The sequence below is a fragment of the Heliconius melpomene genome, chromosome 7 (genome assembly GCF_056956725.1).
Source record: "Heliconius melpomene rosina isolate 202511_hmr_F chromosome 7, ASM5695672v1, whole genome shotgun sequence".
Taxonomy (NCBI): Eukaryota; Metazoa; Arthropoda; class Insecta; order Lepidoptera; family Nymphalidae; genus Heliconius; species Heliconius melpomene.
The window spans coordinates 4,865,483-4,885,571 of NC_140395.1; the positions used below are offsets into that span (position 1 = coordinate 4,865,483).

General features: G+C 36.0%; 2 protein-coding genes across 2 annotated transcripts in view; one reads left to right on the forward strand and one right to left on the reverse strand.

Moving 5' to 3' along the window:
• The first annotated feature begins 1,553 nt into the window (after nt 1–1,553).
• vir (VIR_N domain-containing protein) lies at nt 1,554–11,004 on the forward strand. The gene is made up of 9 exons (XM_085188955.1): nt 1,554–1,794; nt 1,991–2,282; nt 3,321–8,086; nt 8,289–8,534; nt 9,042–9,180; nt 9,652–9,778; nt 10,147–10,215; nt 10,472–10,542; nt 10,907–11,004. Exons 1-9 carry the CDS (start codon nt 1,735–1,737, stop codon nt 10,966–10,968), a joined length of 5,832 nt encoding a protein of 1,943 aa, XP_085045081.1. The 5' UTR covers nt 1,554–1,734; the 3' UTR covers nt 10,969–11,004.
• A 94-nt stretch (nt 11,005–11,098) lies between these two features.
• Nucleotides 11,099–20,089, reverse strand: part of LOC146537437 (E3 ubiquitin-protein ligase znrf2) — a 111,647-nt gene continuing 102,656 nt past the window's right edge. The window contains exons 2-4 of the mRNA XM_085188956.1: nt 13,097–13,192; nt 12,281–12,386; nt 11,099–11,873 (exon numbers count right to left, since the gene is read on the reverse strand). Coding sequence (XP_085045082.1) covers nt 11,816–11,873; nt 12,281–12,386; nt 13,097–13,192 — 260 coding nt within the window. The 3' untranslated portion in view covers nt 11,099–11,815. The remainder of the gene's footprint in view (nt 11,874–12,280; nt 12,387–13,096; nt 13,193–20,089) is intronic.

Below are 20,089 nucleotides of genomic sequence, written 5' to 3' on the forward strand. Positions count from 1 at the left end.
TTTGTGAAAACAGGAGGTGAGAACATTTCCTTAGCAACATCTGCATAGGAACGTTGGACAGATGGGAACCGAGAGGATGCTTCCATATAGGAAATACACTCTTGCGACATAACCGTCTTAATGTTCTGTTGTCTTACAAACTCAGGGCACCCTTTATCAGTTGCAAAATGTTTAGCTGTGCAATGGATGCAGGTTGAATTTTCCTGCCGGATGTCACATGCATCACCAGTATGAGACTGGGAACACCTATAACACCTTGGCTTTGATCTACACTGTGACTTAACATGACCAAAACGACAGCAATTAAGGCACTGGATTGTAGGATATTTATAAAGTTCAATATTAAGGACAGATTTATAGGAGAACACTCTTTCAGGCAATTGTTGGCCACGTATAGTAATTACAACAGTTTGAGTTGGAACCCATGTAACTACACCCTCACTTACATTCTTGCGGTTCATTCGTCTTGCTTTTATAACTTCTCCGCATGCACTAGGGAATATCAGTGAGCCAACAAACTCTTCCAAAGACCATTCAACGGGAATTCCTTTTACAATTCCCATCCTTGTAATATTAAATGTCGGGATTACACAAACATATTTACATAGACTAAGAACAGGGTTATTCAAAAATCTATTTGCTGCATCAGCAGATGTAAATTGGACACTGATTTTATTGCGACCCACATTTTTAACTCCATCATTAACTATATCAGTGATTTTATTAGTATGGAGAAATTGACCAAATTTAATGGCTCTTATAGAGGTCCCTGCAGATGGATCAGGAGATTCCCTTGACACATACACAATAAAGGGACCTTTATCAGTACTAATATAGGATTTTGGGGCATCGGATAAGGCAGGGTGGGTCCATACATTCTGGATGGAAGGAGTGGCGGTGGATGGGTCTATAATAGTTTTTTTAATAATATCCTGGCTTGAGGATGTTTCCTCAACTTGCCTCTTTCTATTAAACACTTGAGCTGTAGAATTTACATTACCCCCCCCAGGATCAGGGGGGTCAGGCGGAGGATCAGGGTCCATCTTAAAATAAAATAACCTAACTATTAACTAACACTAATCTAAACTATAAAACAGCACAACTACTCACTATTACCAATTACCTTATTAGTATGGATCTATTTACATTATTATATAATGTTTCCACTAAGTAAATAAAGAGTTTCAACACTAAAAAAGATATATTTTCACTAACACGTGTGTCAACCAAAACAAACGTCAGCGAAAAAAAAACGGTATAAATTAAAGTTAAACTTCACATAAAGTGATATAAAAGCAATAGCACCTTGGTCACAAAATACTAAAACAGAGTAGAGTAGAGTCTACCAGCTGTCAATGGTATATGTTACTTAAGTAACATTAACTAAAATAAGTTAAAATTACATTAATCATAAAAATACATCTTTACATTAAGCATACTAAAGTATAATATGCTTAATGTAAAAATGTGTTTTTGAACTTTTGTTTTTATATTCATTAATTTATAATCTGTTAGTTTTTATATCTGTGGTATCTCTTGGCATTTGGGCTTTGGCAAATGGCAACTAATATGTCAAATGCACTGTATTATAAAATTTGTCAATATTCAATTTTGCGGCGTTATTGTTGCCGGAAACCTATATCCTTTTAATTTTAAGTATTAATAAATATAAGTTTTAATCAGTACTCATGTGTAAAGATTACTTATAATATAAAATAAATAAATGTTACAAAAATGGCTACCGAACAACCAGATCTACTTTTCTTCGATACATTTTCACATGATACTAGTGAGGTAAATCAGTAATATATGTATGATATTTTATTTTTATAATTATAATATTTTTTGTATATAAACCTAAAGTAGAAGTTATACATGAGAATACAAAACCATGCCTATAACAAGAAATATGAATAATTTTGACATATTATTAATTATAAGAAGCCATAAATCATATTTTATTCCTCGTTAACATATAGTTATTTTCCAGGAACTAAATCTCGATTTGGTTCAGTTTCCAAAATCTGTATATGTAAGAGAAATAAGAATCATCCCACTTGGTGCTCGTGTTGAGGGTGACTTTCCTGGAGGTGTAAGACTTGGAGCTACCAACCCTACAAAATTTCACATTGATTTCTTTGTGAATGATCTGAGTAAACCTGGTGCCTCAACCTTTGAGGCCCTCGGAAGCTTGGATTATTGTCAAAATGGACAAATTCATATGGAGTGTGGTGCTGATGCTGAACAACCTAGGATACCTACTGACGGACTTGTACTAAGAGGTAATAATAATATTTATTTTTACTATACTTCATATTTATGTTAAAATTTGCTATTTTGGAACTATTTTAAATAATTTTGCTTAATACTTTTATCATCAACCTGGTGCTGTCCTCTGCTGGTCTCTCTGCTACTTTTACTGCTATATTGTTCTGATTATTTGTTTGTTGTTGGTATTTGGTTATTTAGTCATTTGTGTTCAATTATAGATCTTAGTGTTACAAAATTTGTGATGTTAAACAATAACAAAATTCATCATCACCAGTGATTTTAATAAAACAACCAGTTGTCCCTTTTTTTATGATAATTTTGTAGTAAGTTTGAAGTGATTGTTATAGAAAAAATATCCTGGAGCAGGCACTAGACTATTTATAGGTGGTATTTATAGTAATATAAAGTAAAATTGCCTATGCCCACAGTGAGGACGAAACTCTGAAATCTATTCTTGCTAATATGTAAGGGGCAAGCCCGACTCACACTATAGAGTACAAAATATATTTTTTATAGTTTTGAACATTCATTATCATTGATAATCAAAAATTTTACTAATTGTATTTAAATTACTGATTTTTCCTGTAATAAAACTTTATAATTATTATTGAAAATATATTATCTACTTTTTTTTCTGTTTCACACTGTAACCCGCACACAGCAGGGTAGGCAGAGGGAACCTCGTGTTATGACACTCTGTTCCCCACTTTCTGCCGATGTCTGGAGGCATTGCGTGTTGAGTGGCAGAACTCAATGCCGCGCTTTGCCTTAACACCAGAGTGAAGAAATAGAAATATAAACATTAATAAATATTTCACTTCCTCGAGTGGGAATCAAACCCACAACCGTCGGATTACAGTCGCCTTGTGCCGCTTCTCCACGACGGCCTCAATAATTATCTACTTTTATTCACTATTTCATAAAATCCTAAAATATTTTATTATAAAACTTGTTACATTGGAGCGCATAATCTAAAAACCACTATTCTAAAATTTTATAATATAATATAATGAAATAAAATCATTGAGATATAACTCTAATCATTTCAGGTTGGTACACAACCATAACATTGGCAGTGTATGGCAATTTATCACAAGTATTGCCAGACACTCCCACTACTGCCAACCCTCAACCAAATATTCAAAGACCAGTCTCCCGAGAAGTCAGTGCTTTACCAGCAAATGTTCCACAATCCTCAGATTGGAACCCAGAACCAACAAATCCTATACCAGCTTACACTACCAATGTAGCTCCATCAAACCCTGAAAACTATGGAGCTGGGAATTATCCCGAAAATTATGATAATCAAATGTATAGAGGGGATTATTATGACAATGAGGCTCCCAAAGATCCAAGAGATCCAAGGACTTACCACCATATGGAAGATAATGAGTGGGAAAAAGATAGACGTGACATAAGCTGTGAAAGAGATGGTGATAGAATGAGACATAGTCCAAGATCTATGGAGTTAGAAAGAGACAGAGATAGGCGCGATAACAGAAGTCGTAGAAGATCTCTCGATAGGGCCAGGAGTCGCGAATCGTCTCGTCATCGAGATCGTAGTCGAGAACTCGAAAGATTAGATCGAGATCGTCTACACTCAAGATCCAGAAGTCGTGAACGAGATTACGTTGTGAAGGGGGAATATCGATTAAGTCGTTCTCGATCTCGTAGTATCGATCGTGATCGTGATTGGGATCGTGGTTCTTATAAGAAAGATGATTATAGACGTCACCGTGATGCGTCATATGATAGGTCACGTGGTGGTTCCTATGAACCTAGATCTCCTTATGATAAACGCGCGCCTTCCTACGAACGCAAACTTCCATATGATAAAGGACCTTACGAAAAGAGACTTTCTCCTTACGATAAGAGAAGCTCGTCATATGAACGTAGAGCTCCTTCTTATGATAAACAAACACCTTATGAAAGAAAACGACATTCTCCGTATAGTCGTGTGCGTGGTTCTAGTTATGGCAGTCGGTCACCAAGTCGCGATGACCCTAGAAAAAGACCTAGGACTCCGCCTAGTGAAACTAGACGACCTATGTCACCTAGAGAGGGTGAAGTAAGCCCCAATAACTCAGTAAGATCAGAAGATGCGCCAGAATATGATAGAAGTGGGAAACAAATACCGCGTATCGATTTCTATCATCAAAGTTATAGACATAAAAGCTCTATACGTAGTCCTTCACAAGAAGTTGATAATACATATTCTGAAACTCAACATTCAAGCTTAGTGACTGTCCCTATAGTGGACACTACACCAAAAGCTATAGAGTCGCCCAATAGGGTTCTAGAAGGAGATCAGTCGATGGATGCTGAGCCCTTTGAACCAATTTTGTCTGATGAAGATATCTGTGATGATTTAGATACGAATTCTTATATGGAAGTGGAATACGACGTGAATGAATATTGTGGTGTAGAAGACATTATAAAATATTACAATCCATTCAAAGCTGAATGGACTAAATACAAACATGTTAACAAAATAACTAAACTCGCTGATATCAAAAGTGATGATACTAAAGATATAACGAATGCAACGTTTGATGAATTATGCAATGCTAGTGTAGATCTATTCAAAATAGCAGAAATTACTACGAATGTTAAGAAAAGAGAGCAAAAGTTCTTCTCTAATACATTTTTGGAGATTGATAACTCGTCTCGTGAAGATTGGGTGCATCAATGTGAACAGCTTTTCGTTTCTTTAACTAATTTATGCAGGAACACTGATATTATACTAAGAATATTTAGAACGTATGGACGATCAGAACCATCTGATGAATTTACGGATATATATAATATACTCGTTACTTTCTGTAGAATTGGACTAAACTTCGAATTTGCGTTAGCTCAGCAACAGCCTACATACAAAATACGACATATGAAGTGTGGCATTCGTCTCGCAGAAACACTAATGTCACACGAACATAACGGACAAGTTATGAAAATTTTACTTAACAACGGTATAAATATACCGATGCAGTTAATAGAAGTGTATTCCAAAGAATACATGGCACTAAGTATCCGTTTGATGATACTAAAAGCTCTTAACGCTTGTCTTTCTTCAAAAGAATCAATAGACCATTTCATGCAAGATACAATCTATCCGAAATTTGATAAAAACGAAAATGATAATGCAAGGAAGCCCATGAACGGTTACCAAGCCTTAATTCGGATGATGCAAGCAAATCCATTGGGCAGAGTAAAGTTTTCTCTCAGTGCTCTAATAAAGAAATTGAATGTATACGAAGTATTGAAAAAATTATACGACTTGGTGCTAAAGTTTAATAATTCAGCCGAGGAAAAGAATGAGGATGCTGAGTTTTCGGAAAGTGAAGTGAATTTTATAGTTGATTCTTTCCAAGAAATACTCCATATGTATAGATCACAGTGTTTCCATCTCTCACAGCCGAAAAGATTTTTACCTGTTTCTGCTCAATTCGAAATAAGCAAGGAATGTTCTAACGAAATATTATTGCAATTCTTCGATATTCACCGAACGTTCGAAGTTTGCTTGTATCTATTAACATGTCCAACAACAAGCAACAACTTGGTCATAACCAGTCCTATACATGATTTGGTGTTTGAATTGGTCAATTCATATAATGGTCTCAAATATTTATACAAAAACATGGAAATGAGTGAGTTATTGTTTAAAGTATTAGAACAACCGTGTGGGCAGCAAAATTCTGATGAAACACCATATCCTCACGATAGCACATTGAGCAATTACAGTGATTTGCAAATCGTGGGTCTTGAGCTTGCTTATAGATTAAAAGCATTGTATTATTTACATTCAATAAGTGATTTACAAGCTGGAAAAATTGATGAAAATGAACTCATTGATAGATTGCAGTGTTTATATTGCCTTAGTTTTGGAAGTGTTGGAAAAACGGCAGTGCCTAATGTTATAGTTATGGGTGAGAACTCTGAATGTCTCATGGAGGTGTTTGAAAATGATTTGAAAAGCAAAAGTAAGAATGATTCGCCATCCAAGCAAAAATCTCCCGCTAAAGGTTATGCTATCGAATTAATCGTGTCAGCTGTCCGACACGCCGCAAATGTACCGTTTTTGAAGAAATATGGGCAAAGATTAATAAACGTTTCTAAAGATCATGATCGATTTGAACCCAGTGTGTCCAGTGTGTTGCAAGAAGTAATACCGTATTTGAAGCCAGTTGAGAAACCAAATGTGTTATCAGGGGAAGATCTAGTAGAATGTGTGGAAATATTAAAAGGAAGCCTCGAGCATTCGGCAGATTTGCCTGGAGAACTGATGACATGTTTAAGAATCCTGCGTCATTTCTGCATATCGGATTATGAGCAAAATGTGTCGATAGTGTGTGAGACGCCCATTGAAGAATATGTAGAATTGAAATACAAATATAATTTGTTACAATTGTTTTCTTTAGACGGTGTTGCTCATATTTCTGGCATTTTAGACAGATTGGCTACACATTTTGACCAACCGAGCATGCATACTTCGTTCTTTGCATCTGTCAGAGGACTACAACTAGCTCAAATGCTGCTGCCTTGCTTAAGATTGTTGGATGAAATGTTAGCACGAGTAGTGCGCTGTCGAGGTCCAAGATTCCGCGATTTGACTGCTGCCCCTATTATTTTGAAGACTTACGGCATTGCAAAAACATTTCCAGTTGGATGTATTGGGTATAGAACTGCAGCAAAAGCAGCAGAAGCTTCAGTTCGAGCATTATTAGCATACGCCCAACCTATCGCCGATGATGCTAACGATGGCGACTCCATTCGCCGTGGACCGTGGACTTCTCTTTGTTCCGAAGTAATTTCTTACATTATGACAGCTCCATACACTTTTGTTCCCGGATTGCTGATCTTCTCTGAATTATTACCGTTACCTTTGCCAATGCAGACTAAAACAGCACCAACCGATCGTGAACTGGCCGACGCAGCGAATGAAAGACGAATGTGGTCTGCTCATTTACACGCCTTGTCAAATGACTTGACTGATATGATCCAAATTATATGCATGTCGACTTATCGTCCCGTGGTGCATATGCTACGTCGCGTTTGCGTTCAAATAGCTGATTTAGCTCCAAATACAGCAGCAACGGTCGCGAAAGCGGCTGTGGGGGCCGTTATGAGGGAAATGAAAGATGGTGAACCAGCTAATACAAGCGTAGCAAGAGTTTTAGGCTTTTTAGCCTGTTTAGTATCCCACGCGCCTGTAAAATGTGCAGTATTGTACACAATGAGTAGCGGCACACCTAAATCTAATGATATACAGACAGCACTATGCAACATACTGAGTGTATCTAGCTCGTCGAACGACCATCTAGCGGCTCAGGAATACGCAGCTCACATTTTAGCCGCGTTTTGTGATGTTGAAGTTACATTGACACCTTTGAATGGCTCCACAGATACTGTCATGGCTAATTCATTGCCAAATAAGGATGCTTTGGCTGCCTTCTTAGATGCAACGGCTTGTTGTTTAGAGTCTACGATTAAAACGTGTTCGGTAGCATCGTCAGTATTACGAGCGTATTTCGTTCTAACTGAGCATGAATTCGGATTTCTGCAATTCAGGAAATTTGTGACAAGGAAGAAAGAGGTTCTTGGAAAATATTTCAAATGGGCTTTGGAAGGGTCGGGGGAAGATAGGACGGAATGTTTGAATTTGTACGTGGATTTGATTAAGATTTTGAAGGCAGAGGACGGCGAAGGACCTGTAGGAAGGAAAAGTAGTTTAACTTTGAGTGAAATGGCAGACATGGTTGGATATTCACTAAATGAAGAAGATCACCCAGTAATGACATTAGAGAAAGTCCTTAAAGTAAGTTATAATTATTTCTTTCTGAAGATTGCAATTTACATAACAATAATAATTATAAAAAAATTGAGGCAGTTTTTAGCGTTGTAAATTCGATTTCCCCTCGCGGAATTATTATTATTTAAACGTAATAAAACATTTGTTTTTTTTTTTAAAGTGAAATATTTTTACACCAATAACTTAGCCTATCCCTAAAATTTTGCAGGACCGTAACGCCGACGAAGTAGCACTATCCCATGCTAATTTCCTCATAAGTAACCTTCAAAAACTCAAGGTTATTGAGGAGTTGGATGTCACAGACCAGCTCTTACCGTCTCCCGAACCACTTGTGGCACAGTTTGCAGCCCGACATATTTATGTGATAGGGGATTCGAGTGATGAGAGATTGACCACTGGTTACTGGTTGAATGTGCCTTCTGCAAGCGGGGATGATGTCAATGATACGGAATTGGTGAGATTTTTTTACTTATTTCGATTTTTTTAATATTTAGAAGACTTTTTTTGTTTTTGGATGGTTTTGATGTGATAGTAAGTACAAAACTACAACTTTACGGCTATGTTAAACTTAGTAAATATGAAAGAAGTTTTTGTTCTCGTGTTTTTTGCATAAAAAAGGAATAATAATGTACTTTAAGTGGTATATATGAAATATTTATATCTTTTATCTTTATTAAAGCAAATTACACAAAGAAATACAGTCAAGAAATACAACATATTTTCGCTACTTTTATTATAATATGGTATTTAAAAATAAACACTTTTTCCTAAGATGGCGTATACTTTTTAATTATGTCGAATTATCTACATTCTACACTATTTAGAATGGGCACTACTATCTACTTGATAATAACAAATTGTTAATACATATATTTATTACATACATAAGTAATAAAAGCATAAAGAAAATAAAACTATTTAATATTAAACATATTAATACATATAATTATATTAATTTAAGATGTCTTGCGATATCATGGAAGTGGCAAACGCCCATGTCTCCGGAGGAGGCGAAGCCCTAGCAGCAGCGGTGCGTCGCCTGGCGGGTTGCCTTGACACCCGCCCTGAAGCCCTGCCTTGTGATGATAAGAGGCCTGCAGGTAAGATATTTTGTATTTTTTTAGCTTTTGTGTCCATCACTTAGAGACATCGCAGGGAGGGCAAATGGAACCAAAAAACCTAATGTTAAGTTCACATTAAGATACTTACGTTTCCACGTTCCGCTAAATTTTGGGAGTATTGCGTGTTGAGGGAAGTCCACGACACGCTTGCCTTCTTACCAGAGCGAAGAAATGGAAATTTTAATTTTAATTCCTCAGAGTGAGAATCCATCCTACAGTTGTCGCATTTACAGTCACATGCATGTACCACTGAAGGTCACTTTTCTGAATTTTAGCACAATATACACTCGGAAAGAAAATAATAAAAATAAGAAAAATCTTAAAACAACTAATATCACCAACAACTAACATCGTCGACTATTAGCGTTCTTTGCCTCATGCAAAAAAGAAACCAACAAAATTTCAACAGTAATACCAAGTTATCTATCACTCTCTCTTCCTCCCCCACAGTGGCACTGAGCCGGCTGCGCGCGGAGGGCGGCGCGGACGCGTTCCGCTCGCGGCCGCCCAACACGTCGCGCCCGCCTTCGCTGCACGTCGACGACTTCACCGCGCTGCACGCGCCCTACACGCCGCGGTATGTTGGGACATGTCGGGGCTTGTTGTGACTTGTTTTGGCTTGTTGAGTTTATGTTGGGGCTTGTTGTGATTTGTTGGGGTTTGTTGAATTTATGTTGAAGCTTGTTGGTATGTTGGCGCCTGGTGTGTTATTTTCATTTAAAATATTGGGTTTGTAATGTGTAAAATAATTTAGTATACCAAAACAAACAGTGAAAAGTTGTTTCCATAACAAGTGCTTGTAACCTTACATTACTTGAATAAAAAGTGTTGTGAGTTTCGTAACCTACTTTTCATTGGATGGCTGATGAATTAACAAACAATAAATTTTTCGGAGCACTTTTGAATCGTATCAAATGGAAATTAATATACGGTTTTTTTTATCAGCGGCGGTCGTCGCGGCGCGGGCGCAGAGCGCGGTCGCTTCGGCGCTCAACACGCACACTACCGACATCTGTGAGTATACACATATATGTTTTTATTTATATTATAATATTTGTAATTCTAAAATATATTTTAAACTAAAGTTTACTATACGGTTATCTTTAAACATTTTATTTTCGCTAGTTTCAAAATGACGGTAGGTTCATGTAGGACAATATTCAACTTATATGTATTTACAGTTTATAAATCTTTGTAAATAATTTATTTAATAAGAAAATAAAGTATTTTAATTTTACTGATTTGGACTTGACTTTTGATTTGTTTACAGTGGTCGCGGCGCGTGGGAGATGGGAGGACAGCATTTTGGACATTTCCCTCCAACTTCACAGTATATGATGGGTAAGATTTAACTTTTTATTTTGGATTGAATTGTGTCTATCTGGATTTGAACCTGTAATTAATTACTTATACATAGTCAATATCACAGTTTTTTTTAATTATTATAATTTCATACATTGTTTTACTAAATGTTAAGGGTAGTTTGCCTAATAGTGAAAACTGCAATTAAAAAGATTTATCCATTTCTAAAATTAGCGTGAAAAAACGCACAGGGAAACCAACAAAAAAAAAAATGTTTTTGTTTTATTTCATTATTAAATGCCAATCAATAACATTTTTGCTTTTATATTTTTCATGTAGAGGCACAGATCCGTTACGATTTTATAATAAGTAGATTGATAAATATTTATTATCTTATTTGCAGGCATGGGTTGGGGCGGCGCCCGTATGCAGCGCGGGCCACGGCATCGCTCGTTTATGCGATAACTTCATAAACTATCAAATAAAATGTCATTTTATATATGTATTTCTTTTATTTATTGCTAAAGATCATAGTATATTTTAATTATATTTCATTTTTCTACGTAACAAAAAGCAAGGATAGAAAATAAAACAATTTTAGAAAATTTAGAAACAAATCAACTTTATTATCAAGATGAAAAAGATCAAATTATATATAATACAAGCTACGGAACAGATATGTACGTCATAGAGCTTCTCACTGCAACACAAATCACGCTATACATAATATACAGTACGAACGATTATGAACCATTCCATAATGACTCATAATTTCCATAATTGATCAAGAAAAAAGATTCCGGGAACATTTTCTAACGGATCCCAAGTTTAGAAAGAAGCAAAGAAATAATTCATAATAAGTTCAGAATTCATTTTGAAATATTCATAATAATAAATTGATTTCATAACCATTTCATAATCGTTCATAATCGCCCGCCACGTTATATAATACAAAACAAACCTCGAAACGCTGAACGAAACGATAACAATGTAAAATTTTCATGAATAATAATACTCCACCGAAAAATTCCCATTAGCATTTACTATAATTGTCTTTGTTTTTTTTTAATCATTAATTGGTAAAACATCTCACTAGCATAAGTTTATATTTACAAGGCCTGAGGCCGGATTTGTTCATTGTATAAAACTATCACACGCACAATGGCACGTTATAGGCATGGCGGGCCAGACCAGGCCAGCCCAGACCATGCCAGGCCAGGCCAAGCCATGGCCTCGTGGCGCCAGGCCACGGCGCGTCAGGCCACTCTGCCACACTAGCCAGGCCAGGCAAAGGTTCTTGAAGGCTTGGCCACTAGTCGCCGGGATGTTCGGGGCACGATCTGTTCACTTCAAACCATTGGTCTATACATCTGAAAATAGATATAAATTCATAATTTCAATCAAAATAGATATTATTCATAGTATTTAAATATAAATTATTTATTACGCAAATAGTATTTAAAAACATATTTCATTGTAGTAATATGGTGTTGGTAGTATGGTGTATGACAAAGTTAGATTTCTTAATATTGAAAGGAATATATGAAATAAGACTACCCGTTTTCCGACAAATCAGAGCAGAGAAAGGGACAATTATTTAAACCATGTATAATATTTTAAAAAAATGTATTTTGAAGACATAATAAATATTTCCCACACAGAGCGTTAAGGCACTTTGTTACGCATAATCTGGAAACATTCCACACATGTATGTGGATGGACAATAAGAATATTTTAATAATTCTTTATTTTGCATAAGCAATATTCGTTTATTTACCCTTTATGATAGATGCAAAGGCAGGGCAGGCGCGCGATGGTGTCTCCAGCCGAGAGCTCCTCGAGGCAGATCACACACTCGCCCTTGGAGTCGCTCAGCACGTCCTCTGTAAAATCGAAATATTTTATTTTACTACAATTTACATACTTAATAAATTAATAGATAGAAAATTAATGTTACAAAGCTTGTTTGGTTAAAGCGCACTAATCTCAGGAATTACTTAATCGATTTGAAAAAAATATTGTTTTAGATAGTTGATTTATCGAGATAGATAAATAGATAGATGGATCATATATTTCCATCTTACCACACGGGCGAAGTCGCAGGTAAAATCTAGTAATACAAATAACTGATCACCCGAGTGAGCGAGTCGGTCGGGTACATTCTAAATGCAAAGTAACAGCGTCACGTTTCTAATTTTATTAAAAACTGACCTTGAAGACCTATCCTTGGATTCTATAGTAATTTTAGTAATATTGTAAATTTCCTTCTCCATCCTTGGCCTAAATCTGAACCTACAAGTAACTCACTATTTTCTACATAGAAATATTTTTTACTTTTTTAAAAAAATATATTTTTCGATTCACATTGCATCCAGTACTAGATTAGAAAATATTAAGACACTGCAATCCCCATTTTTCGTCCAATTTTCAAGACATTGTGTTTTAGAGTACGGGAATTTGATTCGAAAATGAAAATTATTCATTACCCCGGAGTGGGAATCGAACACACAATACACGTGTTTAAATGCCACGACAGCCACTAAATGAAAATAAATAGTAAGTAGGTATAATAACAATTACAGGAAGTACCCACCATTATAGGAGAGGCGTGGTCTCGTGAGACACATCACGAGGTGACACTCGATGTCGTCGGGCAACACGAACTTGCTGCACACTGGACATTTTATACCTGGAAAGAAACAAAATTGTACTATTAATATAAATAAATATGGTATTATTCTTTTAACATCACTGTAACAAATGATGTTATAATAGGCGAATCTCACATAAAGATCAGACAAATATCAAATTGTATAAGACACAGGTATAGTGCAGCGTTAAGTTCTGCATAATTGGCATAGAAAGAGAATTTAGTTTATTCATTAAGAATTAATTAATAAACAATATTTTATTTATGATGAAATTCTTTTCCAACAATATTTAAAAACACTTAAACGGGTTAATAAAAATAAAAAGAGTCACACAACACTAATTAACATGTATATTATATAGATTTATATCCATATTTATACATTTTCTTATAACTACATACTATTAAATACAATGTAACCGGCGGCCACTGAATACATCGCACATAAAAATTAATCACTGCAACAAAAGGTCACGGGTCAGGTCGAATGTGGTGTTATCTATCGCCACATCTTTATATCCTACTGCAGGTACGGTACCTACACCAGCTTCGACGCTAGCGAGCTCGTAAACATTACAAATTGATCGAATATTTTAAATTATATATTTGTTTTAATATAACCTATTATACCTTTTTTTTTACATTCTCATTGATACTTTTAAGTAATACATTTCTTTTGTTCATACATTTGAATATAGCTTTGCAGCCAGTGGCACAAGCGTAGGACTGTAAACACGATAGGTTGTGGGTTGGATTCCCACTCAAGGAAATGAAATATTTCATCATATTTTTCACAGTCTAGTAACGGGGCAAAGCGTAGCGTTGAGTTTCGCCTCTCAACAAATAATACTTTCTGAATTCGACAGACAGTGCGGAACGGAACTGCCTTAATGACAACGGAGTATCTTAACACTAGGTTCCCTGGTAGGAATAAAAAAATAGTAACGTTCTCTCACTCAACAATCTATGTCTTTAAAATTGGAAAGCAGAGTGACAGACTAACATTGTGACTTCACATTAAAGAAAATTGAAGGTAAAAAAAGGAATAAAACCCCGTAAGAATCGAACCCATGATCTTATCATGCAAATTTAGTACTATACAGTCCAGTCAGTCAGTGAATTAATTAAAAAAAATCAGATACTTATATTTGTACTTCGCCTCCCCACTTAACACTCTATCTCGGTATCATTCTACCGAGTTCTACGAATAACAGAGCAAATTAACGAATTCCTTTTGCTTTTAAATTAAATATATATCTTTTGATATTAGAGACAGTAGGTACATTCATAATAAAATTAAATTTCTTTACAGGCCGTCTTATGGCAGCGGCTCAACCTGAACCTGGTTCGATCCCACTAAAAGGAATTAAGTATTTTTCACTTTCATTTTCTTTCATTCACTGATAGCTCCGCAACTCACCACCATGTCTTAAAAAGTGGGGAACAGAGTGTTTTAACATTATGTTACCGCTGCCAACCCTGATCAGTACGGGATACAGCGTGAAGATTGAAAAAGTCATTAGGTTCTCTCTACATTACTTGTATAACGCATGAGATACGTAAAAGGAAATAAAAAATCGTTTTTTATTTGTATTAAAAACTTCTGAAACATATCTAGAATACGTTTTCAGAAACCTATTCATCAATTTGAAAAGGAAATTTCCATTTCAGAAGCATTTTGTTAAACAAATAATTTGTATAAATGATGACATTTACATACAATTATAACTGTCACTTGAGTTACTGTTTCTGTCATCATGTAAATAATAAATTATACGTTTTAATAAACTGTACCACTTAAAAAGGACGTCGTGGTGCAGAAGGTGGTTGTTTTTTGGTTTTTTGTACAACTATAATATAAAATTGTTTTTGTTTGCATGTATGAAGAGGCATGTACAAACCGTAGCTTTTGGCCAGAAGAGAAGGACTAAAGGACTAGAGAAGGCTAAGGACAAACAATGAGCTAATAAAACCTATTCATATAGATAGATACCAACAAGCACTATTTCTCTTTAAGCAGAGAGCAGAGGAAGAAGTGATAAATTGATAGGACATATGATCTTTGTCCCTTGCATGATATGAATAAATATTATGAAAAAAATTCAAAACTACCTTTCTAGTAAATATTCGTATTATGTCTAATATCGATTAAATTCTGTCATAAATAAAATAATTTCTAGTTGCGCAATATCCAAGGTTAGCTATACGTTATGTTGAGTAAATGCATGTATATAAATATATTATAACTTATTTACTTTTTAATCTTGCATATATATACATATATATATATATATATATATATATATATATATATGTAGAAGCATCAGAAAGGGCCTCAAAGCGGTCTTGGCTGTTTCTATTCATTTGTGGGCGTTGTAGCAACAGAGATGTTTAAATAAAAGTCACGCTTATATTCTGCATTATCTTATTACTCGTTTACATAACAGTTTTACAATAAATCTCATAAGATTAACAAAATTACGATAGATTAGGAGCCAATAGGTTAATTGGTGAACATCTCACGCCATAGCTGTCAACCAATGACATCTGCTATAACTCGTGGCTACACCTACTACCCTATTCGGGGTTACCCGCTCCATTTTAAATATTCTTCTAATGTAATCCATTACGTAAATCAATTAAAATCGAAATGTAATAATTACGAAATTATAATTAAAACTAATACATAGCAACGCGCCGTCACGGCCGTCCTGCATCGTCACACGCCCTCGTGTGCATAGGTTCAATCTGTAAACAATAAACATAGTGCTTTGCAATACGTCCCGTTCGGTCTTCCTGACCACACAATATTACCCCTTAGTGGATGTAACAGTGAACTCATAGTGATTACAATTTTATAAGTGTGTTACAAATACTACGAAATGTTTCGTATAAGGCAAACATAACAATCTTACAAATGTCACATCCGTTAGTCAATACCACATAGGCTAACAGTCACACAGACAAGTCATTGCCACAACAGTTAGTAATTGCCACACAGGCCAGTCATTGCCACACAGGCTACTTTTTGCCACACAGGCCAGCCATTGCCACACAGGCTAGTACTTGCCACACAGGCTAGTCATTGCCACACAGGCTAGCTGCTGCCACACAGGCCAGCTGCTGCCACACAGGCCAGCTGCTGCCACACAGGCCAGCTGCTGCCACACAGGCCAGCTGCTGCCACACAGGCCAGCTGCTGCCACACAGGCCAGCTGCTGCCACACAGGCCAGCTGCTGCCACACAGGCTACTCGTCGCCACACAGGCTACTCGTTGCCACACAGGCCACTCGTGGCCACACAGGCCACTCGTCGCCACACAGGCTACTCGTCGCCACACAGGCCACTCGTCACCACACAGGCTAGTCGTTGCCACAAGGGCTAGTCGTTGCCACAAAGGCTAGTCTTTGCCCCAAAGTCTAGTCGTTGCCACAAGGGCTAGTCGTTGCCACAAAGGCTAGTTGTTCTTTTTTTTTGGTTTTTTTTTTTTTGTGTTTGTTTTGTTTGTTTTAGCTTTGTTTGTTTGTCTTAGCCACACAGGCTACTACAGGGTAAAAGGGTATGTAACTATTTAACATGGCCGTCATCGGCACATTCTGACTTTATTTAGTTGCTTGCAATCTCCGGCACTACTACGTGCTACTAGAATTGAAAGCCAATTACTACGGGCTTACGGGCTCTTTTAAAAGTTTTTAAAATTTTGGGTCGAGCTTGGTTTGGTTACAGCACATAATCTCCTACTTAATTCTTTATCTTTGCTTTACGTTTATCAAACTAAACCTTCTCAGAAGAAGCATTAGCTTCTTTTGCTCGTGTCGATTGCTCGATAATAAGATTCAAATCAAATTCATCCGTGGTTAATTACATTAAGTTTAGAGGCATAGAAACCTTTACTACTAACAATTCTAAAGGACTCGCTCTGGTTATCCTACTCATAATAGCTGCGCTAATGGCTAGCTGATTGTCAGGTAGTGCATCTTGCCATAACTTATTATTATTTATCTCGACAGAGCTGACTTTATTAAAGAGCATTCGGCAACAGAACCAAAACAAAATGAAAACTTCTCACCAGATTCATCTAAGAACTGATCCATAGCTAGTTGAATGGAGCAAACATTCACCCATCGTTCAACCCGTTCATCGCTTGCCTTGGTATCCATAATGGAGCAGCACATTGCGATGTGGCCGCATTCACCACACGTGGAGCAAGTTGGAGTAATCACCTTCATATGCACACCAACTTCCTTAGACTGTAGAGATGAGGTAGTATCTGAAAACTCACAACGTAAATAAGAAATTGCTATTACAACCACTATTGCCACAACAATCACTGAGTACGTGACCCTGCTTGTCACAGTTATAGCATCGCTGTGATGATTCTATTAGTGGCTTTTTCACTTCCATAGTCGGAGTAGTCTTCTCACTAATCGGATGTCCTCTTTTTCTATATTCAAATTCAAAATACTCTTTATTCAAATAGACTATTATAAGCTCTATTGAATCGTCACGTAGACATATTAACAAAAAGCTATAACCAGTTCGGAAGGCAGTTCTGCTGAAAAGAGCCGACAAGAAACTTAACAGTTGCTCCTTTCAAAGTCAATGGTATAATTTATTTATTACATTAGCTGGCAGCTATCCTGCATGACATCTAATAGACATTATTTCCATACATGTTTATCCTCTAAATATTCTAAAACAGTGTAATAAGCAGCGCCCGGCATACGCAGATAAACACTCGTCTGCTCTTGGACCACCATTGAGTAATCGCCATAAATTGCAGCTGGAGTCTCAACAGTATCAAATCTAGCTAAGAACAGATCTTTTAATTGTGGCCTTTTAATTCCGGGACAAAACTAGATTGCGCAAGCCAAGATGACGCCGATCCCTTGAGTGCCTGAGCATTATAAAAGGCTTGTTCCCAGGTTTCTCCCTTTACCGGGAAAACGTTGTCATCAGTAAAAGACACAATTTTTTCAAAGTTTATAGGTAAGTTCAATATTAAAATAGTGTTGGTCCCAATATACTTCCCTGTGGAATGCCATATTTGATAGGAAGGTTTATGCTGGTATATTCTTTTATTTTAGTGCATTGAATTCTATCCGTGAGATAGCTTTCGAATAGTTTGTTTTCGTTACCCCTTACACCAAAATCACAGTTAGATTTTAACGAATTTATAATTCTTACAACTTCAATTTCATCAGTCATTTTTACTTGATGTAAAACGGACGACAATCTGATGTTATCTATTTGTGGTTTTCCACTGATATTAGGAGACCTATTTTTTTTATCTTCTCACAAGATTTCCACCAATGCTAACGAAATATTCATTAACTAGGTTTCAGTTGACCTGCGGGGAACTTGAGTTCCGTATTAAATCAGAAACGATATTCTTATTGTCACGAATACTTAACTTATTTTTGAATACTTTCCAAAATTTCTTATTATATGATTTTGCTCTCACAATCTCGGAGTTGTCAAATTCTATCTTAACTCTTTTTGTGCCTTGCTCATTGTAATTATCAAATCACTGCCATAAATAAGTTTTTCTTGTAAACATATGTCACACCAAATGCGAACGTCGTGGTCTGCAGCATCAGAATTAAACTCTGGTAACGTTATTTTTTAAATGTCAGATACTAATGGCTCCCGTAAAATTTTGTTTCTGCATGTCAAAAATAAATTTTCAACGTTCACATTTTTTTACAATTTTCACATCTTGTCATATTTTAACACTCTGTTCTGTATTTTCTTCCTTATTCGTTGCTGGTAATCCCACTTCTGATGTAGAAGCATCAGAAGGGGCCTCAAAGCGGTCTTGGCTGTTTCTATTCATTTGTGGGCGTTGTAGCAACAGAGATGTTTAAATAAAAGTCACGCTTATATTCTGCATTATCTTATTACTCGTTTACATAACAGTTTTACAATAAATCTCATAAGATTAACAAAATTACGATAGATTAGGAGCCAATAGGTTAATTGGTGAACATCTCACGCCATAGCTGTCAACCAATGACATCTGCTATAACTCGTGGCTACACCTACTACCCTATTCGGGGTTACCCGCTCCATTTTAAATATTCTTCTAATGTAATCCATTACGTAAATCAATTAAAATCGAAATGTAATAATTACGAAATTATAATTAAAACTAATACATAGCAACGCGCCGTCATATATATATTTGTATATTATAGGTTATTCTTATCTTATTATCCTTGAGGGCGTCGTGGCGCAGTCTGTCTATCTGTTTTAGATACTGAAAAGAGCCACTGTGTTTCTTTTTAAAAACACATTTTAACTCTAAAATTTGTAATATAATTATTTTAGATCAGTGAGGTAATTAAATTTTAGGTTTTTATTATTTGTTTAACGGTAAAACAAAACGGTATTTATATTTATATTTTGAATTTGTCTTCGTAATAAAAGTCACTTGGGTTGAATTCTACAAAATACATCCCAAAAGTCTTCGGTGTTTACTTTCAAAACTAAAGTTGTCAATTTTGTTTTCGAGGTAGGTATACAGGTAATTTCCATACAGCGACGGCAATGGGTATCCGCCACTATATATTTATAAACGAGGACAGTCTCCCGGTGCTGGCTGGAGGGACTCACAAAATTGTATTTTCACAAAAGGAAATACGAAACTCGATTTGGCTTGTTGGAATCGATATTTATTTGAAATAAGGTAAATACTGTGTGTGAGGGTATTTGACTGTACACGCACTGATTGTATACGATTTCAATATAAATTGGACAATTATACAGAGGCCTCCGTGATGACTGTGATCGCGATGGTTCTGGTTTCGATTCCCGCTTGGAATTATTAATTATTTTCATTTCGTGGTACAAGACAAATCGTGGCGTTAAATTCCGCCACTGTTATTTCGACACATTGCGTGTCTCATCACCATCTGCTTACACTGCTTTAGGCA

What these genes read in the sequence shown, in the direction of transcription:
- vir (XM_085188955.1), top strand. Translation starts at nt 1,735, where the DNA reads ATGGCTACCGAACAACCAGATCTACTTTTCTTCGATACATTTTCACAT. An exon ending in CATTAGAGAAAGTCCTTAAA is followed by an intron (nt 8,087 to 8,288) that starts GTAAGTTATAAT and finishes AAAATTTTGCAG; the next exon opens with GACCGTAACGCCGACGAAGT. An exon ending in CACGCACACTACCGACATCT is followed by an intron (nt 10,216 to 10,471) that starts GTGAGTATACAC and finishes ATTTGTTTACAG; the next exon opens with TGGTCGCGGCGCGTGGGAGA.